This window comes from Camelina sativa, chromosome 6 (genome assembly GCF_000633955.1).
Source record: "Camelina sativa cultivar DH55 chromosome 6, Cs, whole genome shotgun sequence".
Taxonomy (NCBI): domain Eukaryota; kingdom Viridiplantae; phylum Streptophyta; class Magnoliopsida; order Brassicales; family Brassicaceae; genus Camelina; species Camelina sativa.
Genome location: NC_025690.1, coordinates 15,918,373 through 15,945,891, shown reverse-complemented (window position 1 = coordinate 15,945,891; position 27,519 = coordinate 15,918,373). Strand labels below are relative to the sequence as shown.

The 27,519-nt window shown below is 36.3% G+C and overlaps 5 protein-coding genes and 1 pseudogene across 13 annotated transcripts in view; 3 read left to right on the top strand and 3 right to left on the bottom strand.

The window, feature by feature from the left end:
- Nucleotides 433-7,374, top strand: LOC104791664 (protein NRT1/ PTR FAMILY 5.7-like). Of its 3 annotated transcripts, none has more exons than XM_010517604.2 (5): nucleotides 433-815; nucleotides 931-1,148; nucleotides 4,951-5,495; nucleotides 5,773-5,893; nucleotides 6,440-7,374. In XM_010517604.2, the coding sequence occupies exons 1-5, from the start codon at nucleotides 671-673 to the stop codon at nucleotides 7,226-7,228; spliced, it is 1,818 nt and encodes a 605-aa protein (XP_010515906.1). In that variant the 5' UTR covers nucleotides 433-670; the 3' UTR covers nucleotides 7,229-7,374. The 3 variants fall into 3 exon arrangements, with proteins under 3 accessions (XP_010515906.1, XP_019102342.1, XP_010515905.1); XM_019246797.1 differs by lacking the exons at nucleotides 433-815; nucleotides 931-1,148 and adding exons at nucleotides 3,839-4,223; nucleotides 4,339-4,556 and having other exon boundaries at nucleotides 5,773-6,230; nucleotides 6,795-7,374; XM_010517603.2 differs by lacking the exons at nucleotides 433-815; nucleotides 931-1,148 and adding exons at nucleotides 3,843-4,223; nucleotides 4,339-4,556.
- Nucleotides 7,580-9,509, bottom strand: LOC104791662 (aldehyde oxidase GLOX-like). Its single transcript, XM_010517601.2, has one exon. It carries the CDS (start codon nucleotides 9,339-9,341, stop codon nucleotides 7,707-7,709), a length of 1,635 nt encoding a protein of 544 aa, XP_010515903.1. The 5' UTR covers nucleotides 9,342-9,509; the 3' UTR covers nucleotides 7,580-7,706.
- On the bottom strand, nucleotides 10,125-12,729 carry LOC104791661 (annotated as a pseudogene).
- LOC104791660 (mitochondrial substrate carrier family protein B) lies at nucleotides 12,930-15,584 on the top strand. Its single transcript, XM_010517599.2, has 7 exons — nucleotides 12,930-13,419; nucleotides 13,667-13,843; nucleotides 13,944-14,093; nucleotides 14,233-14,334; nucleotides 14,685-14,755; nucleotides 14,871-14,938; nucleotides 15,073-15,584. Exons 1-7 carry the CDS (start codon nucleotides 13,126-13,128, stop codon nucleotides 15,306-15,308), a joined length of 1,098 nt encoding a protein of 365 aa, XP_010515901.1. The 5' UTR covers nucleotides 12,930-13,125; the 3' UTR covers nucleotides 15,309-15,584.
- Nucleotides 15,759-20,660, bottom strand: LOC104791658 (serine/threonine-protein kinase ATG1b-like). Of its 4 annotated transcripts, none has more exons than XM_010517597.1 (13): nucleotides 20,233-20,660; nucleotides 19,843-19,960; nucleotides 19,690-19,748; nucleotides 19,395-19,459; nucleotides 19,141-19,234; nucleotides 18,984-19,064; nucleotides 18,776-18,884; nucleotides 17,821-17,893; nucleotides 17,374-17,744; nucleotides 16,915-17,279; nucleotides 16,581-16,827; nucleotides 16,417-16,502; nucleotides 15,759-16,201 (listed from the first exon to the last, which is right to left on the bottom strand). In XM_010517597.1, the coding sequence occupies exons 1-13, from the start codon at nucleotides 20,488-20,490 to the stop codon at nucleotides 15,977-15,979; spliced, it is 2,151 nt and encodes a 716-aa protein (XP_010515899.1). In that variant the 5' UTR covers nucleotides 20,491-20,660; the 3' UTR covers nucleotides 15,759-15,976. The 4 variants fall into 4 exon arrangements, with proteins under 4 accessions (XP_010515899.1, XP_010515900.1, XP_019102340.1 ...); XM_010517598.1 differs by having other exon boundaries at nucleotides 16,417-16,487; XM_019246795.1 differs by having other exon boundaries at nucleotides 16,915-17,276.
- Nucleotides 26,988-27,519, top strand: part of LOC104791657 (RNA polymerase sigma factor sigC) — a 3,865-nt gene continuing 3,333 nt past the window's right edge. Inside the window, exons 1-3 of one of the 4 annotated variants that reach the window (XM_010517594.2) lie at nucleotides 26,988-27,082; nucleotides 27,219-27,317; nucleotides 27,402-27,453. In XM_010517594.2, coding sequence (XP_010515896.1) covers nucleotides 27,047-27,082; nucleotides 27,219-27,317; nucleotides 27,402-27,453 — 187 coding nt within the window. In that variant the 5' untranslated portion in view covers nucleotides 26,988-27,046. Of the gene's footprint in view, nucleotides 27,083-27,218; nucleotides 27,318-27,401; nucleotides 27,481-27,519 lie in introns of all 4 variants that reach the window. The other 3 variants (XM_010517593.2, XM_010517595.2, XM_010517596.2) reach the window with 3 other exon arrangements.

The following is a 27,519-nucleotide window of genomic DNA, read 5'->3' as shown; positions in this document are numbered from 1 at the left end:
AATAGCTCAAAGTTGTTGAACAAAAATAAAATTATTGGTCATCACATCTCAACTTTAGTAAATCATCTTCATTCATGGGGAATTCATGCTTGGAATCTTTGTAATTCATCAAATATGAGATTTTATTCTGTGATCATCTCTTTTTGATTTGGTAAATCTACCTGACTCTCTTTTTAATCATAAGAGTTCAGAGAATTGTCAACTTTATTTATGTTACTCTTTTTAGGTCCACAAAACCACACAAGTTATTATCTGAAAACGACCGATTGGAAAAAGATGAGCACCACATCACACCGAGAATTTGTACTTATCTTAGATAAAAACTTCACTATCATTTTCTTCTTTGTATTATTTGTATAAACTTTGTAATTAATAGTCCTCTGAAATTAATTTCAGCTTTTTTTTTTATGTACAGATTTGTAGTTTAGAAAGAAATCGAGATAGAAGTTGAGGACTTCTTAAATATGTGTCTTCTATTTGTCAACCTAGCTAACGTGTTCCTCTAAAGGATCTTGGAAAGCACTATAGAGGAAGAGTCACACATAGTGATTAGTGAATGTTATCCATTATTTAAGACTTACGAGGACCAAGCTTCTCCACAAACACATCACTCAGCATAGATCCCCTCTCTCTCTCTCTCTCTCTCTCCCAATCATTAACATAAAAAATTATGGAGCACAACAAGGTTGATACAGAGCTTCAAGATTCATACGACGATCAACAAAAATGGGTTCTTGATTCTTCTACCGATAGTAGAGGAAAGATTCCGCTTCGGTCTAGAACCGGAGCTTGGAGAGCTGCACTCTTCATCATTGGTAAATATATCAAACGTTCAAAGAGATTCTTGTATTATATCCAATAAATATATAACTTTGTTTGTGAACTATTATATATTACGTAATAATCTTATGGTTTGGTATATGTGTACAGGTATCGAATTCAGCGAGCGGCTAAGTTACTTTGGGATCTCCACGAACTTAGTGGTCTACTTGACGACCATACTTCACCAAGATCTCAAGATGGCTGTAAAAAATGCAAACTACTGGTCTGGTGTCACTGCTTTGATGCCTCTTCTTGGAGGCTTCATCGCCGATGCTTATCTCGGCCGTTATGCAACTGTCCTACTTGCAACCAGCGTTTATCTTATGGTAATACTCGAAAACTATATATTAGCATCGACCGTTTATAAACCTTATATACAGTTTTCTTTTGTTGTTGTGAAACCACCGTTTATCTTGTGTACTCTTAATTAAAGCCGATTTCTATAAGCAAAACTATTACGAGCGTTGTTCAAAATTATATTTATCTACCTTGTTAATAATAATATATGTATATTGTATAATAGAAAATTGTTATTTGTTGTCGGTTTTGTACACTATCAAAACCAGCTCTTATAACTTCATATATCTTTATACACATTAATTAGTCCTATTATAATACACTATAATTTTGAGATTAATTAGTCAAAACTTGATGGTTTGCATCCTANTTTGTGAAGTTAGAAAATTGTTTTTACTTTCATTGGTTGTCGGAACAAGCCATTTTGAGGTAGCAAAAAGACGTGAACATATTTTCTCCACATAGGAGGAGGACAGAGCCGAGGTTCTCCCTATGATAGAGAAGGTTGGACACAAAGTTATCTCCGCTGGTGAGGAAGGTGGAGGAGATTGGATGCAAGGTTATCTCTCTAAGAGAGAAAGGCGGAGCCAAAGTTCTCTCCATGGTGGAGGAGGTTTGACGCAAGGTTCTCTCCATAAGGGATGAAGGCGGAGCCGATGTTTTCTCCATGGTGGTCATACATTATTGTGATGACACATCATTGATTAGTATATTATGTAATATATCTTTTATTCAAAATGTTTTTTGAGCCAACAAATTTAGTAATTAAAAAGGTATGCAGAAGTGAAAGTAATATACTTGGCTTAAAGTGTTTATATAGACAGTTTCTAGATGGTGATAAACAATATTTTTGTACCATACAAAAGTACATTTAGGTATAAAAAATATACTTTTAATAGTAACATACATGAAAGATTTGTAAATGGATATAAATCAGTGTATTATAACAAAAATAAAATTTATATATAACATATAACAATTTTTTTAATAAATTTAATTTCATTTATAAAACTTTAAAGACGCACATCGGGCGGGTCCTCATCTAGTTTTATATATTTGAATTATCTACGACTTATATATACCATCGTGATTATAATTTTTAATTTTAATTATGTTATATTTACTTTTTCTCAGTTTCTCAACTTTTATTAGGTTGGTCATAAAATCATTATAAGAGAGTAGATAATTTTCACCGGTTGTTCATCCAAAATATCTTTGGAGTAAAAACAAATTTATGGTTAAAGAAATTATATCACAAAATAATTTTAGTAATTATAAGAACTATAATTATGCCAAAATGAAAGTAAAGCAACAAAAAATTTGTTTAATTTGTTCAGAAGATATTTTATAGATGGTGATAAAGAGCATACTTTAACAATAAAATAATTTTGGGTGTAAGAACATATTTTTAATGGTAAAACATAGAGTAAAATTGTACATGCTTACTAATTAGATGTTGCTTTGATGAACTCTTTGCATGTAAAATATTTTGTGAATAAGTTGTGTAAAGTTTTGAAAATTTGACAATAATAATATTCGTAATGATGAGTATCTGGCAAAAATTTTGTTGGGATATAATTTAGTTTTAAATTATTGTAATAATTGTTATAATATATTAAAAATATATAAACATAAATAAGTGTATGAAGGTAATACAAATATGATTTTTTCTCTAACTAAATTTATTTATATATTTAATTCATGAAATAAAGTTTCTTATTATATTTTCAAAAAATTGTTTAAAATTTAAGATTTATTTTTTAAATTCGCAGATCGTGCGGGCCCTTATCTAATATATATATATATATATATATCATTGATAGTATGTTCATGACTAACATATGACCCAAAAAAAAAAATCATCTAGTAATGATGTAACATATGACAAATAGAAAAAAAAAAGACCTCTAAGAGTTGGTATTGAGGATCAGATCCTGAGAGGGCTACAAGGAGGATTCATCCAGAATCTTGAAAACTGTGGAGAAAACTTTTTGTAGTTTGGAATAATTTGAATAAGAGATTTTGTCATTTGGGTAAGACGCTATTAATGTCTTGGGTTTTGGTAGTAGCCGAGAGGGAGAAATTTCGAAAAAGACCCAACGAGGGAATCTTTACTCCGTAGGCATCAAATCCATATATATGACATAAAGGTTCCTTAGGAAATAAAGATTCTTGTAAATATATGTTCAACGAAAAATGCATGCTAATAATTTTTAAAAGTTAGTAGTGTAACTTTATTCACTTTCGGTTGTATATATATATATATATATTATCATTTTTAGCTTCAGAAATAGCTCAAAGTTGTTGAACAAAAATAAAATTATTGGTCATCACATCTCAACTTTAGTAAATCATCTTCATTCATGGGGAATTCATGCTTGGAATCTTTGTAATTCATCAAATATGAGATTTTATTCTGTGATCATCTCTTTTTGATTTGGTAAATCTACCTGACTCTCTTTTTAATCATAAGAGTTCAGAGAATTGTCAACTTTATTTATGTTACTCTTTTTAGGTCCACAAAACCACACAAGTTATTATCTGAAAACGACCGATTGGAAAAAGATGAGCACCACATCACACCGAGAATTTGTACTTATCTTAGATAAAAACTTCACTATCATTTTCTTCTTTGTATTATTTGTATAAACTTTGTAATTAATAGTCCTCTGAAATTAATTTCAGCTTTTTTTTTTATGTACAGATTTGTAGTTTAGAAAGAAATCGAGATAGAAGTTGAGGACTTCTTAAATATGTGTCTTCTATTTGTCAACCTAGCTAACGTGTTCCTCTAAAGGATCTTGGAAAGCACTATAGAGGAAGAGTCACACATAGTGATTAGTGAATGTTATCCATTATTTAAGACTTACGAGGACCAAGCTTCTCCACAAACACATCACTCAGCATAGATCCCCTCTCTCTCTCTCTCTCTCTCTCCCAATCATTAACATAAAAAATTATGGAGCACAACAAGGTTGATACAGAGCTTCAAGATTCATACGACGATCAACAAAAATGGGTTCTTGATTCTTCTACCGATAGTAAAGGAAAGATTCCGCTTCGGTCTAGAACCGGAGCTTGGAGAGCTGCACTCTTCATCATTGGTAAATATATCAAACGTTCAAAGAGATTCTTGTATTATATCCAATAAATATATAACTTTGTTTGTGAACTATTATATATTACGTAATAATCTTATGGTTTGGTATATGTGTACAGGTATCGAATTCAGCGAGCGGCTAAGTTACTTTGGGATCTCCACGAACTTAGTGGTCTACTTGACGACCATACTTCACCAAGATCTCAAGATGGCTGTAAAAAATGCAAACTACTGGTCTGGTGTCACTGCTTTGATGCCTCTTCTTGGAGGCTTCATCGCCGATGCTTATCTCGGCCGTTATGCAACTGTCCTACTTGCAACCACCGTTTATCTTATGGTAATACTCGAAAACTATTAGCATCGACCGTTTATAAACCTTATATATAGTTTTTTGTTGTTGTGAAACCACCGTTTATCTTGTGTACTCTTAAATTAAAGCCGATTTCTATAAGCAAAACTATTACGAGCGTTGTTCAAAATTATATATATCTAGTTATCTACCTTGTTAATAATAATATATGTATATTTTATAATAGAAAAATGTTATTTGTTGTCGGTTTTGCTCCGTAGTACTTTTGGCACACTATCAAAACCAGCGCTTATAACTTCATATGTCTTTTATACACATTAGTCCTATTATAATACACTATAAATTTTGAGATTAGTCAAAACTTAGATGGTTTGCATCCCTTGTTTCTTGTCTTAATTTTTAAACATGTACAATATTACAGGGCTTGATTCTGTTAACATTATCTTGGTTTATACCGGGTTTGAAACCTTGTCACGAAAATATGTGTGTTGAGCCAAGGAAAGCCCACGAGATAGCCTTCTTCATTGCAATCTACTTGATCGCCATAGGCACTGGAGGTCATAAGCCATCCCTTGAGAGCTTTGGAGCTGACCAATTCGAAGATGGCCATTCCCAAGAACGAAAGATGAAAATGTCTTACTTTAACTGGTGGAATGCTGGTCTATGCGCTGGTATTTTTACCGCGGTGACTGTAATCGTCTATGTCGAAGACCGGATTGGTTGGGGTGTGGCTGGTATCATACTCACAATAGTTATGGCTACTTCGTTTATTATCTTCCTTATAGGTAAACCGTTTTACCGTTATAGAGCACCTTCCGGTAGCCCATTGACCCCAATGTTGCAAGTCTTTGTCGCCGCCATTGCCAAAAGACATCTTTCTTGTCCTAGTGATTCTTCTTTTCTTCATGAGTTAACTAAAGAAGAGTATACTAAAGGCCGGCTTCTCTCCAGCTCAAAGAATCTTAAGTAAGTGCATTACAACTCGGATGTTTAGTCTTGGTTAAAGTTAGGTTTTGGTTCGGATTCGATTTGTTAATTCGGTCAGGTGTATAGTAACTTTTTTTTTTGTTTTTGGATATAGAAAATTTGAATCCATATAACAATAAAACATATTAGGTTTAGTTTTAGTTTATTTACCAATTTTCAATTGGGTTCTCCCGATTGAACACTTAATATCCAAGTATAACCCAATCCAAGGATCTTTAGCATCCAAACATGGAAATGATTCCGACTCGATTTGCAGATTTCTAGACAAAGCAGCGGTCATCGAGGACCAAAACGAGAACACTACTACAGCCGAGAAGCAGAGTACATGGAGACTCGCAACGGTTACAAAAGTGGAAGAAGTTAAGCTACTCATCAACATGATTCCAATCTGGTTCTTTACATTAGCCTTTGGAGTATGCGCCACTCAAAGCGGAACACTATTCATTAAACAAGCCATGATAATGGAGCGACAAATCATCGGGACAAACTTCATAGTTCCTCCAGCTTCATTGTTTTCTCTCGTAGCTCTCTCCATAATCATCACCGTAACAATCTACGAGAGAGTCCTCGTGCCTCTTTTGATACGCGCCACAGGAAACGAAAGAGGCATTAGTATCTTACAAAGAATCGGGACCGGCATGGTTTTCTCCTTAATCGCCATGATCATTGCTGCTTTAATCGAGAAGAAAAGATTGGATTATGCTAAGGAACATCACATGAGTAAGACCATGACCTTGAGTGCTATATGGTTAGCTCCTCAATTCATAGTCTTAGGAGTTGCGGACGCTTTTACACTTGTGGGTCTTCAAGAATACTTCTACGACCAAGTACCAGATTCCATGAGAAGCTTAGGCATAGCGTTTTACCTCAGCGTGCTTGGAGCAGCTAGCTTTGCCAATAATCTTTTGATAGTNCTCATCAACATGATTCCAATCTGGTTCTTTACATTAGCCTTTGGAGTATGCGCCACTCAAAGCGGAACACTATTCATTAAACAAGCCATGATAATGGAGCGACAAATCATCGGGACAAACTTCATAGTTCCTCCAGCTTCATTGTTTTCTCTCGTAGCTCTCTCCATAATCATCACCGTAACAATCTACGAGAGAGTCCTCGTGCCTCTTTTGATACGCGCCACAGGAAACGAAAGAGGCATTAGTATCTTACAAAGAATCGGGACCGGCATGGTTTTCTCCTTAATCGCCATGATCATTGCTGCTTTAGTTGAGAAGAAAAGATTGGATTATGCTAAGGAACATCACATGAGTAAGACCATGACCTTGAGTGCTATATGGTTAGCTCCTCAATTCATAGTCTTAGGAATTGCGGACGCTTTTACACTTGTGGGTCTTCAAGAATACTTCTACGACCAAGTACCAGATTCCATGAGAAGCTTAGGCATAGCGTTTTACCTCAGCGTGCTTGGAGCAGCTAGCTTTGCCAATAATCTTTTGATAGTGGTTAGTGATCATTTAGCCGAGGAAATTTCCGGGAAGGGCTGGTTTGGTAAAGACCTTAATAGCAGCCGCTTGGACCGCTTTTACTGGATGCTAGCCGCTTTGACCGGTGCAAATATGTGCTTCTTTGTGATGGTGGCCATGAAATACACTTACAAGAGTGTGCAGCCCAGTTTGGCTGTTGTTGCTGACCGTGGTGATGATGATAACGTTGAGACAGTCACAGGGACTAATAACACGTCCAAGTTTACGTAACTTCGCTATTGGTTAAATTAGGTCACATGATAACCCTTTCTTGTTCTCTTTTGTGTGTTCATAGAATCATAGTCAGCTTTACTTTAAATCCGTATGTACCAAACCGTTCGAACTGAACTATTTTAAACGTACTCCGACTACTTTTATTGTTAAACTCCAAACTATGAATTTGTTTGACCAAAAAAATAAATAATAAATAAACTGGAATTTACCGAATATATATATTACAAATTTATTAAAGTGAATAATTTGTTCCAAAACCGGAACCAAACTAAGAAAATTTTGTTTTTATATATTTGGTCATGAATTTATAAAAATTAATAGATCAAATTAGGATGGTATTCCGATGAAAATATTTATATTGTGTATATATATTTTTTCTTTGATAAATACATACATCATGGTGTAGTTTAATTAGTTCTTAATTAAGAAACGAAAATTCATGATTAAAATTTTAAATATCTCCTGGTTCAACCAATCAAGAAACTATACGAATCCAGCGAGCAATGCTAGGAACACCCTGGTTAACGGCGAACGCCATATAATACCCAGGCGGAGAAACGGCGCCGTTATGTGGTGCCGTACACTGAATCCTATAACGACCAACTCCGTCAGGTACAGACGGAGCAACGGTCAACTTAACCAGCCGTTGACCTTGAGAAAACGAATGAGTCGCAAAAGGCGCGCTTCCCCAATTGATCTGAATTATCTCCACCACCGGCAACGGCACCGTCACGAACACGTCGAAGACCTCACCGTACCGTACGATCTGCGGGATTTCTCGGATCTCAGGTCGGAGATTAGCTCGATCCGGCGAAAGATACTCCGGCGAAAACGCTTCGATTCGTAGCTCCGTTGGGAACTCGGCGTTGAATTTGTAGAAATAATGAGGATTACTTCCGGCGAGAAGGATTCGACCGTCCGGTAATAGATTCGCCGTCGAATGGTACATTCTCGGTACGGTTCCTGGGTTCAATGTCATGAATCGTAAACCAATCGGTTGATCGGGTCGGTATAGAAGCGGGTACAGACACGGATCCGATCCCATTTCGAATCCTTGGCTTCCGGCGTGAGCTCCGTTTATGATCAGAATCTCTCCCGTCGGTAGATTCACCATATCCCCCATGATCCTCCCGAACGGCATCTCCTCCGTCACCCAAACCGGATCCGCCGCTGTAGCGACGATTCTTCCGCAGGTTGCGTGCGCCGGAGCGTCGGTCGTACGCGCTGTGAAGGCCCCGGATTGAGCTCCGCCGCAGATTAGAATCTCCGCCGTGGCGAAATCTCCTTGAATCGCTAGCATCGCCGATGATCCACCCGACGGATAGTTTCTCGGACCGCCGTCTAACGGTGGATACTCTTTTACGACGGCGTTTATCCGGTGGTCGTATTTAACGGCGCGACTGTTGGCGAAGACGAAGAGGTTACCGCCGTCGTCAGGGAGGAGATGAACGTACGGATAGAGATTGTCCATTTGTTTGTCTTCCACGTCAGCAAGGAACTGAAACGGAACGGCGCCGTTCTCGCGTGGAGGGTAATACTCAACCGTATTGGTTCCTCTTCCACCGACGATAATAACCGAACCATCCGGTAATATTTGGTTAGTAGCATACCAGCGTCCGGTTATCAATTCGGTATCTTGAAGCTCCACCCAATCGCACGTTTCGTTCGGGTCACACGGTTCGAATTTACGAATCTTTTTAAACCCGTCTTTATCCCCACCCGTTTGAAGCAACGAACCGTCGGATAAAAACTGACCTGACGAGCACCACGTGTCGGTTTGTATCATCAGCGGTCTGATCTGGTTAGTAGCGAGGTCAAAGAGAACCGAGTGAGCGTAGCAGTCGTGCTTAAGGGCTGCGTCGTTTGGGTCTCTCCGGCACCGATGACGGTTGAGAGCTTTCCTAGACGGTCCGATGTTAGTTCGATCAAGAAGGATGACGGTGTTGAAACGGGTCACCGCCGTGTGCATAGAAGCTATACCGGCGTCTTGTACGATGAGCTCCCAGGTGCCTGGTAAATCGGCACGTGCGATGGAGAAGAGAAGAATGAATTGGAGAAGTACAAGTAGTACGATCCCTGGAGTGTAATAATAAGGAACAACTTCTGCCATTTTTTGTGTTGGCCTAAAGCTTTTTTGGAAGCTTTCTGCTTCACTGACACACTTAAAAAGAAGGTTTAGTGGGGAATAGGTATACTCTGTAAATTAATCACAGCCGTTGATTTGTCTGTGATGATTTTTGATTCGATGTTCAGACTTCAGACATACTGTTGTGGGTCCCATGAACTCAAACTAGTATTATTATTATTTTTTTCTATTTCTTTTAAAGAAAAATTACTTAAATTGACACTAATAAATTTGATTAACGTGTTCTTTTTCCTACCTTTTCTCCATACTTCACCTTTTTTCTACGATCATTTCATCATCTTGATGCTTAGACAACAAAAAGAAATGATACTTCTTCTACATGATTAGTTGATAAATTGATCTGTTAATTTATTAATTTAAATTTGTTGATAAGCTTTTTGGGTTGTGTTGTCTGCAGCTAGTGGTTTCAAAAAGTAAAATCCATTTATAATTACTTTCGCCCTTATAATATGTACATCAAAATATACAATCCAATTAATGTCACTCTCTCTCTTTACATATAGTTGTAGGGAATGGACTTAGCCTATTAGTATTAGCCATTTCTACCAGAGAAATCTGTCTCGATCCGTTTTAAAAATATTGGATATTGTAGAGATTCCTAGCTATATGAATACAAGAATTACACGCGAAATAGTGGGAAAGAGGAAAGAAACAAACAAACGAAAGTAACCATGACTTACTTACTCGACAACATCTATGTAACATAAGAAAGTAAAATTTCACACACAAAAAAAAAAAAACCAGGCTTTGAGTAGCAGCTTTGAGTTGAAAAGACATTAGGGTGGCAACAAGGACAAGAAGATGGCAACAAGTACATTTTAAAATTTTCACACAAAAAAAAAAAAAGTAAAATTTAAACTCTCAGTAGCAGCTTTGAGTTGAAAAGACATTAGGGTGTAAGCCTTTGAGGGTCGCGAGGGAAGAGCGATGTTTTCCGGATGTTGTTCAGTGCACAGAAAAGCATGACCACTCGCTCTAGCCCCACTCCGAATTCACCGTGTGGAGGCGCACCATACCTGTCAACAACATGATGATTTTGTATCAATTGACGTCTCTGCTTAGAGAACAACAACAACTCAGATATAAACAAGAGTACGGAACCGATCGAGCTGGTTTTTCAGTTTGTAAAAATTACCTGAATGAATCGATGTATGTGGATATTGTCTTGACATCAATCCCGCATTCCCCTGCACGTTTCTCCAAGACTTCTGGGATATGGACACGTTGTGCTCTAGATATGATCTCCTCACCTAAGACAGAACACGTCAAGTTAAGTATCAAAATGAGCAGTAGTAACATAATTGGTGACAACCCACAAGGTAAATTATAAAGAATAGCTCAAAGATGATGCACCTCTGATGAAGACATCAAAGGAGTTGCTGTAAAGAGGATTATCAGCACAAGGCATTGTGTAGAAAGGCCTAACCGCCGTAGGATACCGATGCAGAATATAGAATTCAGTGTTGTACCTATCGAAATGATCAACAACACCATAGTGTTAGATAGATACATAACTAAAAGTGATATCAAACAGAGCGGTAGATAAAAATGATGGTTACTTTTCCAAAACAAGTTGGCCAAGTTTTCTCTCAGATTAAGTGTTTAGATCACCAAAAGGATCAACCTCCACACCAGCTTCCTGTCAACAAATCAATTAATATTAATAAGTCCATTCGAAAAACTCAGATAAATTAAATACAAAAAAAAATACAAGTCATACCTTAAGCATTTGAACCCCTTCTTCAAACGTTAACCTCAATGTCTTTTCAAGAAACTGCATATTAATTAGCACCAATTAATCAGAATCCAAAAAGTTACGAAAAATTCAGTTTCTGTCTTTCTTATACTGCACATGGTTTACCTTCAAAGGTTCAAATGGGTATTGCTTTCTAACAGCTTCCAGTTCCTTCTTGCACTTTTCATTCAAACTAGTGAATATAAACACAAATAACTCGTCCACAAGGTCCATTATCTGCACACACAAAAGCTATTAGCACCACTGGCAGAATACAAGATACTTGATGAGATGAATACTATATATATATTATTGACGGCTAGCGCAGTATTCTTACCTCAGAATAGTGTTTGTGAATCTCCATATCCACATCAAGACCAACAAATTCACACAGATGTCTATGAGTGAACGAGTCTTCTGCTCTGAAAACAGGACCAATCTCAAAGACGCGTTGCAAGTCACCACATATAGCCATTTGCTTGTGCAGCTGAGGAGACTGAGCTAGACAAGCAGGCTGTCCTTTGTATTCCAACCTAAATACAGCAGAACCTCCTTCACTACTACCGGCCATGAGTTTCGGTGTGTGGATACCAACAAAAGCTTTGGATAGTAATTTTTCTCTGTAAAACTACAAAAAAAAAGTGATAGCTAATTCAGTCACGAGGGCACGAGGCATACACAAATATTTTTACCAAACCAGGCTCATATCTCTCTCTATTACTAAAAGATATGAAAACAGTAACACAAATGATATAAAGATAATCTAATCATCTCCACCATGTATTTAAAAAGATCAAGGCCTTACATTTTCGACATGGCACACAAGGCGGAAGATGGCTTGATTAGCAGGTGTTCTGATGTCAATCACCCTATTATTCAAACGTGTATCCTGATTGACACGAGGAGCTGTCTTTTTATTATCCTGCAAACAACAGCTTCTATGACCACCATATATGATAGAAGCAGAAGAAGAGAAGGCAAAGTAAAAAATTGTACCAGCTAGCTCCAACTAATTAATCTCTAAAACCCTAAACCATATATATACCTTAAGAGATTTTTCAATGTCTTCTTCCCTTCGGGCAGCATCCTCCACAATAATTGGTAACCTTGTCAAGGCATTGTTGACGCAGTACACTTTTCTCATGTGAATTTCAACCTGCAATCACATAAACGAATTGAGAGGAGGAGGAGAAGAAGAAGAAAACACAAACCTGCTGCGTAGTTCCCTTGACAGGGTCCTTGGGAAGAACAACGACACCGACGACATCGACAAATGATTCGCAACTGAGCTGCTTGAGGTATTTAATCATGTCTAAGCTAACGTCATTCTCCTCCGATTGCTTGGCCACGCACTGAACAGTGGATCCACTTTGCCTCAAGATCAAAAACAACACTTTGCTAGACTGTGGACGATTCGTGTGAACTCGTCCTCTGATCAGAACCTCAGATCCGGCTATCTCTTCAACCAAATCGCTCACATCGGTCCACTCTTTGCCTTCAACAGCCTCTCTCCATTTCCCGGCTTTCGGATCCGCCGTCGATTGCAACTCGTTAAGAGTCACGTCGCCGTAGTTACTGGAAAACTCTTCGAGAGACATTGAAGCTGCTGTGAGAGATGATGATAACACATGCATGTGAAAAGACTAATCAAAAAACCCTAAACTAATACCTAAGTATTAAACCAACCGGTTTAAATTAGTTTAATCAAATTTGTGTTTCTTTTTCTGAACCAACAAATGTTGCGAGGTATTTGACCAAAATACCCTTCTTCCTTCACCGACCAGGTTTTAGGGGTTTTCTATAGGGTTTACCTTCTCCAAGTTTGATTTCTCTTCAATCTCCGATCGCAAAATTTCAAACAAAACCATTCTTCACGTTTGATTTCTTTCAGTCTCCGGTCGTTAATTTCAAATACAAATACGAAAACGTTATAATTTAATTGATGCGAATTCAGCTTCCAATTCAGCCGAATCATTCGCAAAGTAATCTTGGAGGAGAGAAAGAGAAACCAATATGGAAGCTCGAGTCGGTGTAGTGGTGGAAGGAGGACAGAGAGCTCTTAATACGGCCACCGCCACCGCGGTTCATAACAGCGTTGTCGACGCCGGAAACAGGAAGCTGCTGTTACAGCAACAACCGCAGACTCAGACGCAGACACAAAGCTGCCATCACCAAAGTAATAAACAGTCGTTGAATCAGCAGCAAGGGCATTTCGGCACCGTTGAGCGTCTTGTCGCCGGAGGAATTGCCGGTGCTTTTAGTAAGACTTGCACCGCTCCTCTTGCTCGCCTCACCATCTTGTTTCAGGTACTCTTATTTTTTTCACAGATTAGTTAATGTGAAATTTTGAGAGCATCTTGTGTTGGAGCTAGTGTAAGGATCCTTAAATGAAAGAATAAAAAAGGAAACTTTAACTTACCCTGTAAGGATTTTAACTAGTAGCTGAATTGAAGACTTTATTATATATACTCACAAACATGAATGATTCGTGAGGATTTGAGGAATGGTATGATTTTGTTGTTGTATTTGACACATGGATATATGTTATCTTCAGATACAAGGGATGCAGTCAGAAGCTGCAATTTTGAGCAGTCCAAACATTTGGCATGAAGCTTCCCGTATTGTCAAGGAGGAAGGTTTCAGAGCATTTTGGAAAGGAAACATGGTTACTGTAGCTCATCGGCTTCCCTATGGCGCAGTTAACTTCTACGCATATGACGAATACAAGAAAGTGAGTGGATTCAAGTCTCTTTTATTTTAGAGTGTGGTCTGATAGCTGTTTCATGCTGATCCGTCTCTCAGACTTGCCCTTGCTTTTTTTTTGTTTGCAGTTCTTCAAATCAAATCCAGTCTTGCAGAATTATAAAGGAAATGCAGCTGTGGACACTTCTGTGCACTTTGTAAGTGGTGGCTTGGCTGGACTAACAGCTGCTACAGCTACCTACCCTCTCGATCTTGTAAGGACGCGGCTCTCTGCACAGGTAATTGTGTTATCAACTTTAACTTTTATCTCTTAAAAAGAAGGTGGTTTTATATACCTATTTAGTCTCTCCCCCCTTGACATAAGCAGTGTTATTTGTCTTCCCTTTTCCTGAAAGCATTATATTTGATCCTTTCCAGAGAAAGACAATCTATTATCAGGGTGTTGGGCATGCCTTCCGTACCATTTGCAGAGAAGAGGGAATTTGGGGTTTCTATAAAGGACTTGGTGCAACATTGTTGGTACGTTTTATTTGCTTACCCTTGTTCTTCTGAATGAACTGTGTTGATTGTTAACTCCTTGGTAGTGTTGAATTAGTCGGAATTGGTAGCCGTTTAGCCAATATCTCCCATTGCAATTTTCCCTAGGCTGCTAGGGTAGATGGGATTGTCCTAGGTGGTCCAAATATCCAATTAGGCTCTCGAAATAGGTGGTTAAAGCACATGATAAAGGGACGTATATGTACTAAGAATTTTAATCCTTGTGTAAGCTGTTCAGTTAAGAGTATAGATGTGATTTCTTGATAATGCATACCATGCTCAGGATCAAAATGCTTGTCTTTAAGCTTCTTGGTACATCTTTTAAATTGCAGGGTGTCGGTCCAAGCCTTGCAATCAGCTTTGCAGCCTATGAGTCTTTTAAAACATTTTGGCGCTCTCATAGGTAAAAGGCCTCTATATTTTGGGATTTGAATATCAATATTGCCTAGTGAGTTTGTCTGTCCAATAAGAGTCTAAATTTATCCTATCATAATACGTTTGTCTTTAAACATGTTCAGGCCTAATGATTCAGATGGCCTGATTAGTCTTGGTAGTGGCAGTCTCTCCGGAATTGTTTCCTCGACAGGTTTCTTATCTGATCTCTCCCTTCTCTCTAGTTACCATAGCTAAATTAGCTCAAAGAAAATTAGATGAGTCATGGCCTTTTTGGTATATACATTACATGAAAGTTTTGTTATATTAACTCGATAACTTTTGTAGCGACATTCCCATTGGACCTGGTGAGAAGAAGAATGCAGTTGGAAGGAGCTGGTGGACGAGCGCGAGTGTATACCACAGGACTCTTTGGAACATTCAAACACATATTTAAGACAGAAGGCATGAGAGGGCTATACAGAGGAATCTTACCAGAATACTACAAAGTGGTTCCTGGTGTTGGCATTGCCTTCATGACATTCGAGGAACTTAAGAAGCTCTTATCATCCGTCCCTCATTAATATTGTCTTATATACTTTAGTGTAAGCTGCTTTATAGAGTTTGGAGAAGAAGAAACAGATTACCATTTTTCCTTTGGTAGTAGTTTTCTATAATCTTTCGGTGTATAGTAATTAGTTGCAGTTTTAGGTGTTAAGATTTACAATTTGTTCCTCCTCCATTAGCATCTCTCGAGATAACAATTTTGCTTTGTTCAACTCTGTCATTGATCCAAGCTTTATGCTCTTTGTATTCCTTTATGGATTCTTAATATATGTATATGCAGAAACTTTTGGTTTTTGCTCTGTTCAACGAGCCTCCCTTGGCTGAGTAACAATTTGGATATTTAGACAAAAAGAGTTTTCGAATGAGAGACATTGTACAATGTTTTGCTAAAACAAGCATTTTTGAGAAATTACAAATGAAAGTTCTATAATCGATTTGGCAATATATATTTGAGTCATACATGGAAATTTAACCAAATTTATGTCAAATATATTAAAATTAAATGAATCTATAGAAACAATTGATGAGCGTCACAACAAAGAGAATGTTACAAGTCCCTCCGGATTAACCCCAAAAGAATTAAGAATAACTTTTTGGCTGTACAATTAAATGATTACAATTTACATACACTGAACAAACAGACAAGAGACCAGAGAATCATTTCAGATTTGTATGTTCCTCCTCCTCATTGCTTCTGAGGATATGAAGTTGGTCTATGTGATTGAAGATGTTTTAATCTGCTTACGAGCGAGTCAATATATGTTCTGATTCGATACCGTACTGAGTTTGTGAGTGTTAAAGGCGGATTGAGAATCAGCGTCTGCGCCTCTACTACTAGGAAGACTAGCAAACGCACCGCTTTTGAGTAGAGGTTTCCTGCGTTCTCTGCATCTCCCATCACTTCATCTACCTGAAATTGTCAAAACTCTGAAGTCTCAACAAAAAGAGGGATTTTCTACTCTTTAAAGACTTTAAATTTTACCAAAATCGTATCAAACAAACCAAATGGTATTTCACAAAAATCAAAAACCGGGTTGGGCACTCCTAGTTGTGAATGAAATGTAAATAACAAACAATAATAACCAGATTCGTTTGGGATTGTTCATCAAGGAAATAGAAACTTACTCCTCCACTTATGCCGAGAGTAAGAGCTGCTTGAAATATTATCTCCATTGCATCCGGCATCTTTAAATTATCTACAATGATGTTCTCTGTATTTTAATGATTTTGATTAATAAAAAAAACGAGAGATTGTGTCAGCAGTTAGGTTACTCCAAGAAAATGCGTACCAGATTCAACAAACTTGGCAAGTTCTTCAGCACGCTCAACCTCCTGGACAAATTCTTTCTGAATCTGAGACAATATCTTCTCTGATCCTTCTTGGCTGATATTTCTTCTTACTCTGTTCATGTCTTGGCGCAGGCTTCCTTCTGTACCCGAGACTGCCTGAGTATGACAGATATGCAGTGCTTGATTCCAAATTGCAAGAATCACCAGTTGGATCGAGAAAGCTTCTAAATGCTTACCATTTTCACCCTATTAAAAAGGAAGCATGGAAAGAAAACGCTCAGAAACTCAGGTTTTGTGCCAAACTTTTCTATATCTATATTTGATTTGGCTTACCCTTTCATGAACCAATTCTGCTATTGCTGCTGCACACTTTTGTAAAGACCGGATTCTTGTCAAACTGTTAGTTGATGGCTGTTCAAAAGCATCTACAAGATCCAGAGAGCCATGGGAAGTACCCGGGATATAATTCTGACTCTCCAAGCTTCCAAATCGACTAATGTTGTTGCCAGTGGCACCAGCTATTGGCATAGGGGCCGTTAAACTAGTTACATTTCTCTTGATGGACTCTACAGGAGGAGAATGTGATTTGAATGGGTAATTGAAAGGCTTCGGAGAACCAGACGAAGATGATGGTATATCAGCCGGTGGTCCAGATATCAGAACATAATCTTGATCCATTGAGTCTGAAGAATCCCCTACTGCAGAACCGAAGTATATTAGAAACTGTGCAAGGAACTTTTCCAAAGGCAATTTTATTTTTATCGGCTAAGCAAATTATAGAAATTTGATTACCTCTTCCTTGAGTACTAAATGATCTGGAATCAGGCAAGCTTGACGGTTTAAATTGGCTTCTATCTGCTAATCTATGGCCTTCAAACTTGAAATTAATGGTTTCAGCTCTATGACTGACTCTACTATATCTGGAAGTAAGTTCCATGTTTTTCAAAGGACTAGATGCTGCCTCCCTTCTCTCAATATTAAATCCGTAAGATGACTTCATCGGAGAAGTATGTTTAAAAGATGAAGGACTTCCCTCAGGTCCACTAGAATCATCATCTAAAAAGAAAGGCAAACAGTCTTCTTGAGAAATTTCATCCATATTTCTTGAGGGACTGCTTCCAGATGAATGAACATCGTTCATCGTTTGTGAATCTAATCTACTCCTGCAACATTAATCATCATCAACAAAACAGTTTGGACCACAAATGATAGACAAAACTATTTTAGCACCGGATCTACCTTGTGAAATCATATGATTGTTTGTCCGAAAGAAAAGGATGATGAAAAAACTCTTCAAACGTCAAACGTTCCACTGTCAGACAGAATATTTCCAAAAAATAAATGTCAATGACTAACAAATAAGGACCCTCAAACCACTGTTAAGGGTAACCAACACATACACTTAGGAGATGAAGAGACAATAATGGTAAACCCCCATATAAAATCAATACCCAGAGTGTTTAAGACAGACCCAACTTCTATGGACAATTTCAAAGTTTTGGCCATACTTTTTAACAAAACAAAAACTGTGTACATGATAAAAAATGAAATAGCTCGACTGCCCATTAGGCATGACCACGGTTACGCTTATCACTGTTACGGTTAATTAACCACCGGTTACGGTTAGAAATTTTGTTTAACCTTAACCATAACCGTTTAATAAACGGTTAAACGGTTACCGTTAAATATGGTTCCTGTTGAAGCGGTTACAGTTATATACGGTTACGTTTATTTGATAATTTGATATTATTTGATGATATAATATAATTGAAATTCTTTATTTATAATTATTATGTTCTTTTAGTGTACTCATATTTCTTTAGTACTCATATTTCTTTATATCATATGATTCATATTAAATAAATAATTATTAGTATATTTTGTTATATTTTTAAAACGGTTACGGTTAACAAATTACGGTTTAACTATGTGGTTAACCAACGGTTTTGATATGGTTACGGTTAATTAACGGTTATGGTTAATATAATTTAACCATATATTTACGGTTAACGGTTACGGTTTTTAACCATTTTATACGGTTACGGTCTGGTTACGGTTCAGATACGGTCCGGTTACGGTCCTAAATATGGTTACGGTTTAATTTTGGTCATGCCTATTCTCTTGTTACTTTTCAAAATAAGATTGACACACATATGCTAATAGAATCTGGAAGTTTATTTGCAAAGATGCTTACCTGGATTACGACACAGTAGCTTCCGGCATAGATCTTTACAGTCAGTACTCAAATCTCTACAGTCTGCTGGAAAATGTAAGTCAGTTGATCTTATAATGTTCTGGAGCAACTGTGGACATTAGATGGAGAGCATGTTAGCCGATAATGCATTCACCGAAATACAAACATTTACATATTTTATATCCTCATGAATCTTGATATACAAAACCTGAATTTGACTGATTCCTGTAAAAGGGGTTCTGCCTGTCACAAGTTGAAATAATATAGCACCAACACTCCAGAGATCTGCCTGTGTATCAAGGAAGATTATAAGCAGGATATGGTATAAGAATGGCATAGGTGGCATATAGAAACAAAAGTCGCACCTTTGCATCATATTTTTGAAGCTGCATAATCTCTGGGGCCATATACAGTGGTGAACCACATAAAGTTTCTGCCAAACCCCTAGGCTGCAACGATCTGAGCTAAGAAAGTGTGATGTTTAAGTGCAAATTACAGGAAAAATAACTAAAACTAGATATATATCGAGACAAGAAAAGCAGAAGGAAACCATATAAGACCAACTCTGACCATCACATCACACTAATTGTTTGTGTAACAAAGGCGCTGACGACAGTACCTTGCAAATCCAAAATCAGCAATCTTCAGAGCTGCATCAGTATCATCTGTGGATAGAAGAAGATTCTGTTTCAAGAACGAAAGAACCTTAGCAATCGAATTTCAATTTTAGGGAAAAAACTCTATCTCTGCTAGTGAGAAAGAAGAAAACATATTTTAGTGGAACCTAACAGAGTATACTTCTACAGCGTCCAGAACAACCCTTTGAAAGATTAATCATTTAGCAAGGGCTCTCACGTAATGTCATGATATTTACAATAGAAGATCATATCAGGGTTTTGAGTTATCAGACATACCTGAGGCTTTAAATCACGGTGAATGATATTATTGTCACGAAGAACTTGCAAGCCAGCCGCTATTAGACAGAAAAATCACTTAAAGAGTGAGAATGTGATTCTACAGCTTCCAAACAAAACAGCAAACGAAGCAGAATCGTTGGAGGACTTTACCTAACTGCAGCATAAAATGCTTAGCAGTAGCTTCAGGAACACTTCCATGTTTGTGAATATACATAGACAGATCACCTCCTTTACAATACTCCAACACCAGGTTTATTTTCCCAGGAGCCTATATAAGAAAAAACAAACAGAAAACCACCCTCACCACAATTAGACCTATCAGCAGTTTAAGCATTTACCATTTCCAATACAAATGATCATCTTCGGATTTCGAAAGTGCTAATAAAGCCAACACATTTAACAATTTCACAGAGAGAGAGCAATGGCAGCTTATACGAGCTACTACATCATTCCATATCCTGACTGCTCTCTGATTCTATGGTTACTAGACAACCAAAGAGAACTCACTCAAACAACAAGAGAGAAAAATAATAAAAAAACCTCGATCATGTCGATAAAGCGGATGATGTTAGGATGATTAATCTTCCTTAAGATAATAATCTCGGACATAAGACTCTCTTGCAACTTCTTATTAAGCCGAGCCATGGCGATCTCTTTGATAGCAACGACGGTGCCATGGACAAGGTGCCTCCCTTCCCAAACAACCGAAAACGAACCCGACCCGATTTGTCGACCCACCGCGTAATCGCCGATAACCCTTCCGCTTCTCCCCGCCGCCGCCGACAACGACTGAGCCATTTTTTCCTCCGGACGAAGGAGCAAACAAAATTCAACTCCGGAGATCCGAATTTGAGCTGCAGAGATTATAAAATCTTGTTTTGGGATTTTCTCTAAAACCCGCTTTGAGTTGAAAATAAAAAAAGAAGAAGAGGATTTTTCAATTGAGGCGTATTCAGATAAAATGATGTTATGATAATATGACAAGAAGAAATGAAAGGTTTATTAATTTGAAATATGCAACTTTTTTTAAAAATTATTATTATTAATTTACAAAGGAATCAACTTGTAAAATGACGCCTCTGTTTTTTTTATTTTTTATTTATACGATCAGAGATGATGATGATGATGATGATGATTTGTGTAATTAATTTAAAATTACGGCTGAGTGGACGTAATGACAGGATGATTAGTGGTCTTAATCTGCGAACGCTCATCGTTAAAGCCCAGTCATCCTTTAACTAACATCATCTTACAATTGTGATCATATTTTACCTTAAATAAATCTATAAGTTATTAATTTTTTTATGATCAATTTTTTAGCTACTATATGTGTTGTGCAAACTCACAGCCTAATTCACTTTACTCAAAAGATAAATTAAAATATGTTTACTAGGTAAATAAGCAAGACATCATGTGAAATTGTGAACAAAGATTTGTTGCTCTCGATCATAGTAAGATACTTAAATTATTGGTGTCCGTTACAAAACAAACTTCAATGTATATGGCTCATTGGATGTATCGGTTTCATAATTTACGGTCGGCAACAAATTTGATGATAAAATAATACTAATACAGATGGAGTATAAAACATATTAAAATGAAGTGTGAAAATGGGATTACGTGTACATTGATATAAATGTATCACCCAAAAATATAACACAAGAAATAGCGTAAGTAGTACACAAGAATTTTAATATGTAGGAGCCTAATAGATAAGCAAGCAGCTATGTATATAGCGTGCCGTTGTAGAAAGCCGACTAGCTTTTTTTTTCTGATTGATTGTGACTTTAGCCCCGCTTTTGCTTATTAATATTTCCAGCCGTTGATGACTTTCCAAAATCCTTACTTGTGGGTTTTCGAATTGGGTAATGTACTCTCAATAGTAAACGCCTAATGGTCCTAGGTAGATTCGAATCTGGAACCTGGTATGTTGGCAAACTTTGCACGTCAATGTGTCCTCTATCTCTCTCTCATGATTGGTCATCTGTTGTAATGCATGTCTATATCCACGATGCCATTGCTCTGTCTGTATTATTCTCTAAAATTTAGGGTTTGGATGGTGACAACAGTCAGACAAATCCATCAACGAATTAGATCACTTCTTATTTAGCATTCATTAAATATAGTCTACAGCAGTGCGGTCCAAAGATAATAAAAAGAAAACCGTTGCGGACTAACTGCAAACTATTTTTGTGTATAAATAGAGTTATTCTACCGCGGTCTATTGTTCATATTATTTTTGGGGCAAACTAAACCGATGACATATTTGTTCTCTTTGACCACTGTTACCATTCATATCCTTAGTTATACAAATATATAGTAGAATATTTTTTATCTTATTGGTACTATTGGTTGTTGGTACAGAAAATAGCATGCCGTCGGTAATTTTTGACTATTGTATGAACTGATAACTCAATTGATAACATTGCGTTTTTTTAATTTTCTTGGGGGCAGAATTGTGTTTTTCTTCTCCGTTGGCCCAACAGAGAGATTATTCATAGCAGCCAATTCGACTGAAAAGTATTGTGGGAAAAGTTAAGCGAGAAAAAATCTGTGAAGCTATCACAACAAATTTGTTTTATTTTTATTTTATTATTCTCATAAATTCATTTTAATCTTTAATATCAAGCATAGAATCAAGAGAAATTGCACTCTCTAACTCAAAAGAATTTTATAATTCAATCAATAACTATACTAACCATATAAAGGTGATATAGTGTATATTTTCTATCTATATTATATTAACATTTTTGAAGTACATTTTGTGTTATGCCTTTTTAGTTTTGTTTATTTAAAAAGTTATTTACAACATTAACCCCTAAAATTTTTCCAAAACTAACATTACTCCAGATTTTGTTTCCTAAATATTTTACATTTCATTTCAATTAAAAAATAACAGCAATCAATATGGAAATAGAAACTATCATATACTTACCATACATTATGTTGTGTTTTGAAGATATTATATATCTGAATCTTTCCTAAACAAAGAAAAAACAATTTGATTCCCATTTTGTTTTCCAAAATCTGTGAGCTTTGATTCTTAACGTAAGAAAAACTTCGATTGACAATTATTTAAATATTATAATTAACATCTATAAACTTAATAAATTTTTTAATTATTACGAATATGTAAAATTAAATAATTCTAAAATACTATATAATGTGGTTTTATAGTAGATGAGTTATAAAGAGAACATGTTGAAATTAATAAAATATAAATAAATTTGTGTTAACACGGGTTAAATCCTCATTTAATTATTTATCAACATTACTAATATTAGAATATTTGACATAAATCAAGTTGATTTAACTAAGATTGTATAAAATAATTAAATCATTAGGAAAAATATGACTTAATCACAGTGTATAATTATTGATTATGTATTTAGATCCCTTCTTTTTTGTTATAATAATTAAAAATCAAAATAGAATCTCAAACACTAAACAAAACAAACTAAATATAACAAACAAATAGTCATGAAGTGTACTGCGGGTTAAAAAATAATATAAATATTTAGCCGCACAACAACTAGAAAAATTAGTTATTCCTCTATTTACAAAACATTCAATATTTAATAAATAGATACAACATAAAATATAAATTATAATAGAATTATATGTCCGCAGTGTACCGCGGGATAAAATCTAGTAATAATTATAAGATTAACCCCTCTTATCACCCTCTACCACCACTCCCTACCAAACACCTCTGGTGACCACTGCCGGCAAACATCTCCCTGATCGCCGACAAACACCTCCGGCGACCACTTCCGGCGACCACTGTCGGCGACCACTGTCGGCGACCACTGTCGGCGACCACTGTCGGCGACCACCACCGGCAACCGCCGTCGGCGACCACCTTAGACGCCCACCTCCGGCGAACACCTCCAGCGCTCTAACTCAAAAAAAAATTATAATTCAATCAATAACTATACTAACCATATAAAGGTGATATAATGTATATTTTCTATAATAATTACAAGATTAGCCCACTCTTATCACCCTCTACCACCACTCTCTACCACCACCTCCTCCAGCCCTACCGCCGGCCACTACTTCCGGTGACCATCGCCGATGAACACCTCCGGTGACCATCGCCGATGAACACCTCCGGTGACCATCGCCGGTCACCGCCGACCATCATCGCTGGCCACCAACTCCAAACACTATCTCCGACCACCACCTCCGGCGGTTACCCTCCACCACCACCTCCTCCTCCAAACCATCAACACCCTCCCCCATTAGTAATTTTTCCTACCACTTGTGTCCTAATTTTTTTAATTAATGTACTATATCCTTAAATATATTTTCAATTTTGGTTACTACACTAATTCACCCTAGAATCAAACGGAGAAAACTTAAATTCTTTCTAGAAAAACCGAGTGCGTTATACTTTAAGACATATGGAATCATGTTTTTTTTTTTCTAATTCTTCATTCCTCATGTTTTTTCTTTCTTCATGTCTATGTAATTCAAAGATAACAACACATGTTTCATATTTCATAACAACCAACATTGTTATCTTTCTGGATTAACAACAATAAAATCTTATATTTCAATTAATCTTAATGGTAACTTTCTTTTTCTTATATAAAGAGAGGAGTATTCGTTTTGTATCTATAGTTTCTAATATTAATATTCTTGAGTACATTTGTTAATAATTACAATGGTTTATACTTATGGAAAGTAGGTTAATTAGGTTATCATTCTATTCTATATATAAACATATGTAATCTCTATTGTATATTTTATCAGAGTTAATATATTATTTCCTGAAGTATTCTTCTCTCATTAACCTTTAACATCTAACTTATTTTTAGATCGAGTTTCACAATTCCGACCAACGACTTGTTGGGATAAAGGGCTTCATCAGGATCACGGATATAGGATACACATTATATAACCAATTTATCAGGTAAGATTTTTAGTTGAGGTTCTATTTTAATCCTAGTATTGATGTTATTATGTTGCACAAAATGTTAATACACAAAATGAATTTTGGTTTCTCAGACTTGGGAAAAACTAGTATTAGTTAACTTTTTTCCGAGCCAGGTGTGGATTATTCGATCTGGCAAATCATAATAAATAAATAAATAAGCAAAAGGTCACTAAAAACATATAATAAAATCCCACATGCCCACAGATCATTCAACCAGACATCCCATCAAGCTTAAACATAAAGAATCACAGGTCATTTATACTCTTCGAACATGTTGGTCTCTTGATTCCCCATTCTCTATAAATAAAAAACACCTGTTCACATCTTTCTCGATATATATGCATATCTCTACGATGTTCCATTCTTTAACTTCTGTCGAAATAAAAATGTATTTTTCAAGGCTTTTGGGAGGTTTTTCAGAGATGTGATAATTAATGACAAGGAGAGGAATTGTAGGAAGGAACACAAAAAAATGGAGAAATTCTTGAAGGTGGCACAATCATTTGCATTTGTTTGGGGATTCATCTTGCTGGTGGCTCTCGTGTGTTGCTGCATCAGCACTAAACCTAATCGTGAAAAGGATGATGATACCGGTTGTGCCGCATGCGAGGGAGGGCATGCTGGATGTTAGTCAATAAATCCTCTTTTTTTATCTTTCATTTCACTTTTCTTTCTTTGATCTTCTGGTGGTTTTGTACGACGAGACAACATCGTTCATGGCTTACCCTATCGTTTTCATAATTAATTACAGATATAATTTTGTTATTCCCTTTTTAATATTATAGTAGACCAAGTTAACCTTTCTTTTGTTTTGTTTCTACCTTTGCATTTGTATGTAGTCTAGACTTTGATTAGGATAACAACAGCTTAACAGAAAGAAACAGTATCGTAACCATAGTTTTGGTTTGACTTTGCACTTCCGGTTAAATGAATCTCAGCTACTAAATTAATGGGTTTCATTTGCATGTTCATGACACGAAAGTAACTATATTATGTGTGTCGTCAAAATAATAGTACTAGTAGCAAGTACTAATATAAACTATATATATTGAAAGCAGATAAAGTCTGTTTCTTCTATACAAAAATGTAAACAATTTCCAAATAGCTGTAATCAATCATGACCAACTATGAACTCGTCACGTTCACCACATTCTCTATTTTTCATTACTCAACAAGACAACAACAGTCCACACATAATTTTGGTCTAGACATTCGACGGTTCAGTCTGGTTTTGTACTTTTCCGGTTAGTCCAAATTCTGACTTTTATTATTGTAGAAGATGATAGGCTTGCTTAGTTTATTTTAAATAAAAGAAAAATCACTAGGAAAGATATATATTTAAGGGAAATTTTCAAAAATAGCACAAAATTAAGTTTTTTTTGTAACATTTGATTTTATTGATTTCAAGTGTTTGCATTACAATAATCCTCATGGAGGAAATTTATCAAACCATTCGGAACGTAATAATGAAACATAAATGTATTGTTATTGGTTAGAGGATCTTTTGTTAGATGATTGGCTGCTTTGTTACCATCTCTTCCAATCCATGTGAACTTGACTTCTTCAAACTTTTTTTTCGAGAGTAAGGCTTCTCTTATCCAATTATGCATGCTAAAGTTGAAAGATTGTCTGTGTAGTAGCTTTATCAACTGGAGGCAATCTCCTTCAAAATTCACTTTACGTAGCCCTCTTATCCAACAGTGCTGCATTGCTTGAATAAGATTTTGATATTCACTCTCCAATGCATTATGAATTTTGGATCCTGTGGCTTGACTTGCTCCCTCATAAGTTCATGTAGAATTTCTTATGATCCATCCAGCTTGCGGTTCTCTATCAGTGTTGATAAAAGAAGCATCATAATTACATTTGAACCATGAAGTCTCCGGTTTTGTCCAGCCCTTGGATCAAAATTAAGTTTTTATTCCAAACTTAGCACAACATCTCTAAAATTCCAAAATAGCACTAATTAATCTTTTAAAATTAAATTCAAAATTCAAAATATTAAACCCTACCCCTTAAAACTATACCCAAAATGTGAAATTGAGAACCCAAACCTAAAAAATAAAATTTTAAATATTTTAATGTGCTATTTTTAGAAATTTAGAGAATTTGTGCTACAGTTGTCCATAAAACTTGTTTTAGTGCTATTTTAGAATATTTCTCTATATTTAGTTCCTCTTAAACTGAATAAAATGTTAATTTTAAATTTCTGTAAATTTATATTTATATATACATATATACATATTTTTATGTTCTGTAAATTGTATGGTCAGTTTGGCATAAATATTTATAACAGTGAAAAAAGACAAACTGAGAAAAAAAAAAAATAGAAAAATAAGTGTGGGTCTACTACAACCATACAATTACACACAACACTATATCTCCTTCCTCGCTCGCTCATTCACTGCGTCAATGGCGTCCTTCAATTCTTTCCCAATTCCCAAACAGGTGTGTTCTCTCTCTCTCTCTCTCTCTCTCTCACTTTCTATATATCATCTGTATAGACAGACGCGCGTGTGCCCACTCTCTCTCTCGAGCTTATTGTTCTTTTGTTTTGGATTTCGGATTATATATATATATATAGATTGTTGGTTCTTCTTCTTCTTCTACTTCTTCGTCTTCGTCTGTTTCTCGGCCACGTATCTTGGTCCGATCGACTATGGCGTCGACCAATACTATGCTGGTAACATTAACACGTATATGTATCTTCTTCTCTTTCCCCTTTCAATCAAACATGTTCTGAGTTCTGATTTTGGATCCAATCCAGGTCTTCGTACCTCCACATCCTTTGATTAAACATTGGCTCTCCCTTTTACGATGTGAGCAAACTTCTTTCCCCATTTTTGGTGAGTTACGTTACTCTCTCCCCCCCCCCCCCCCCCCCC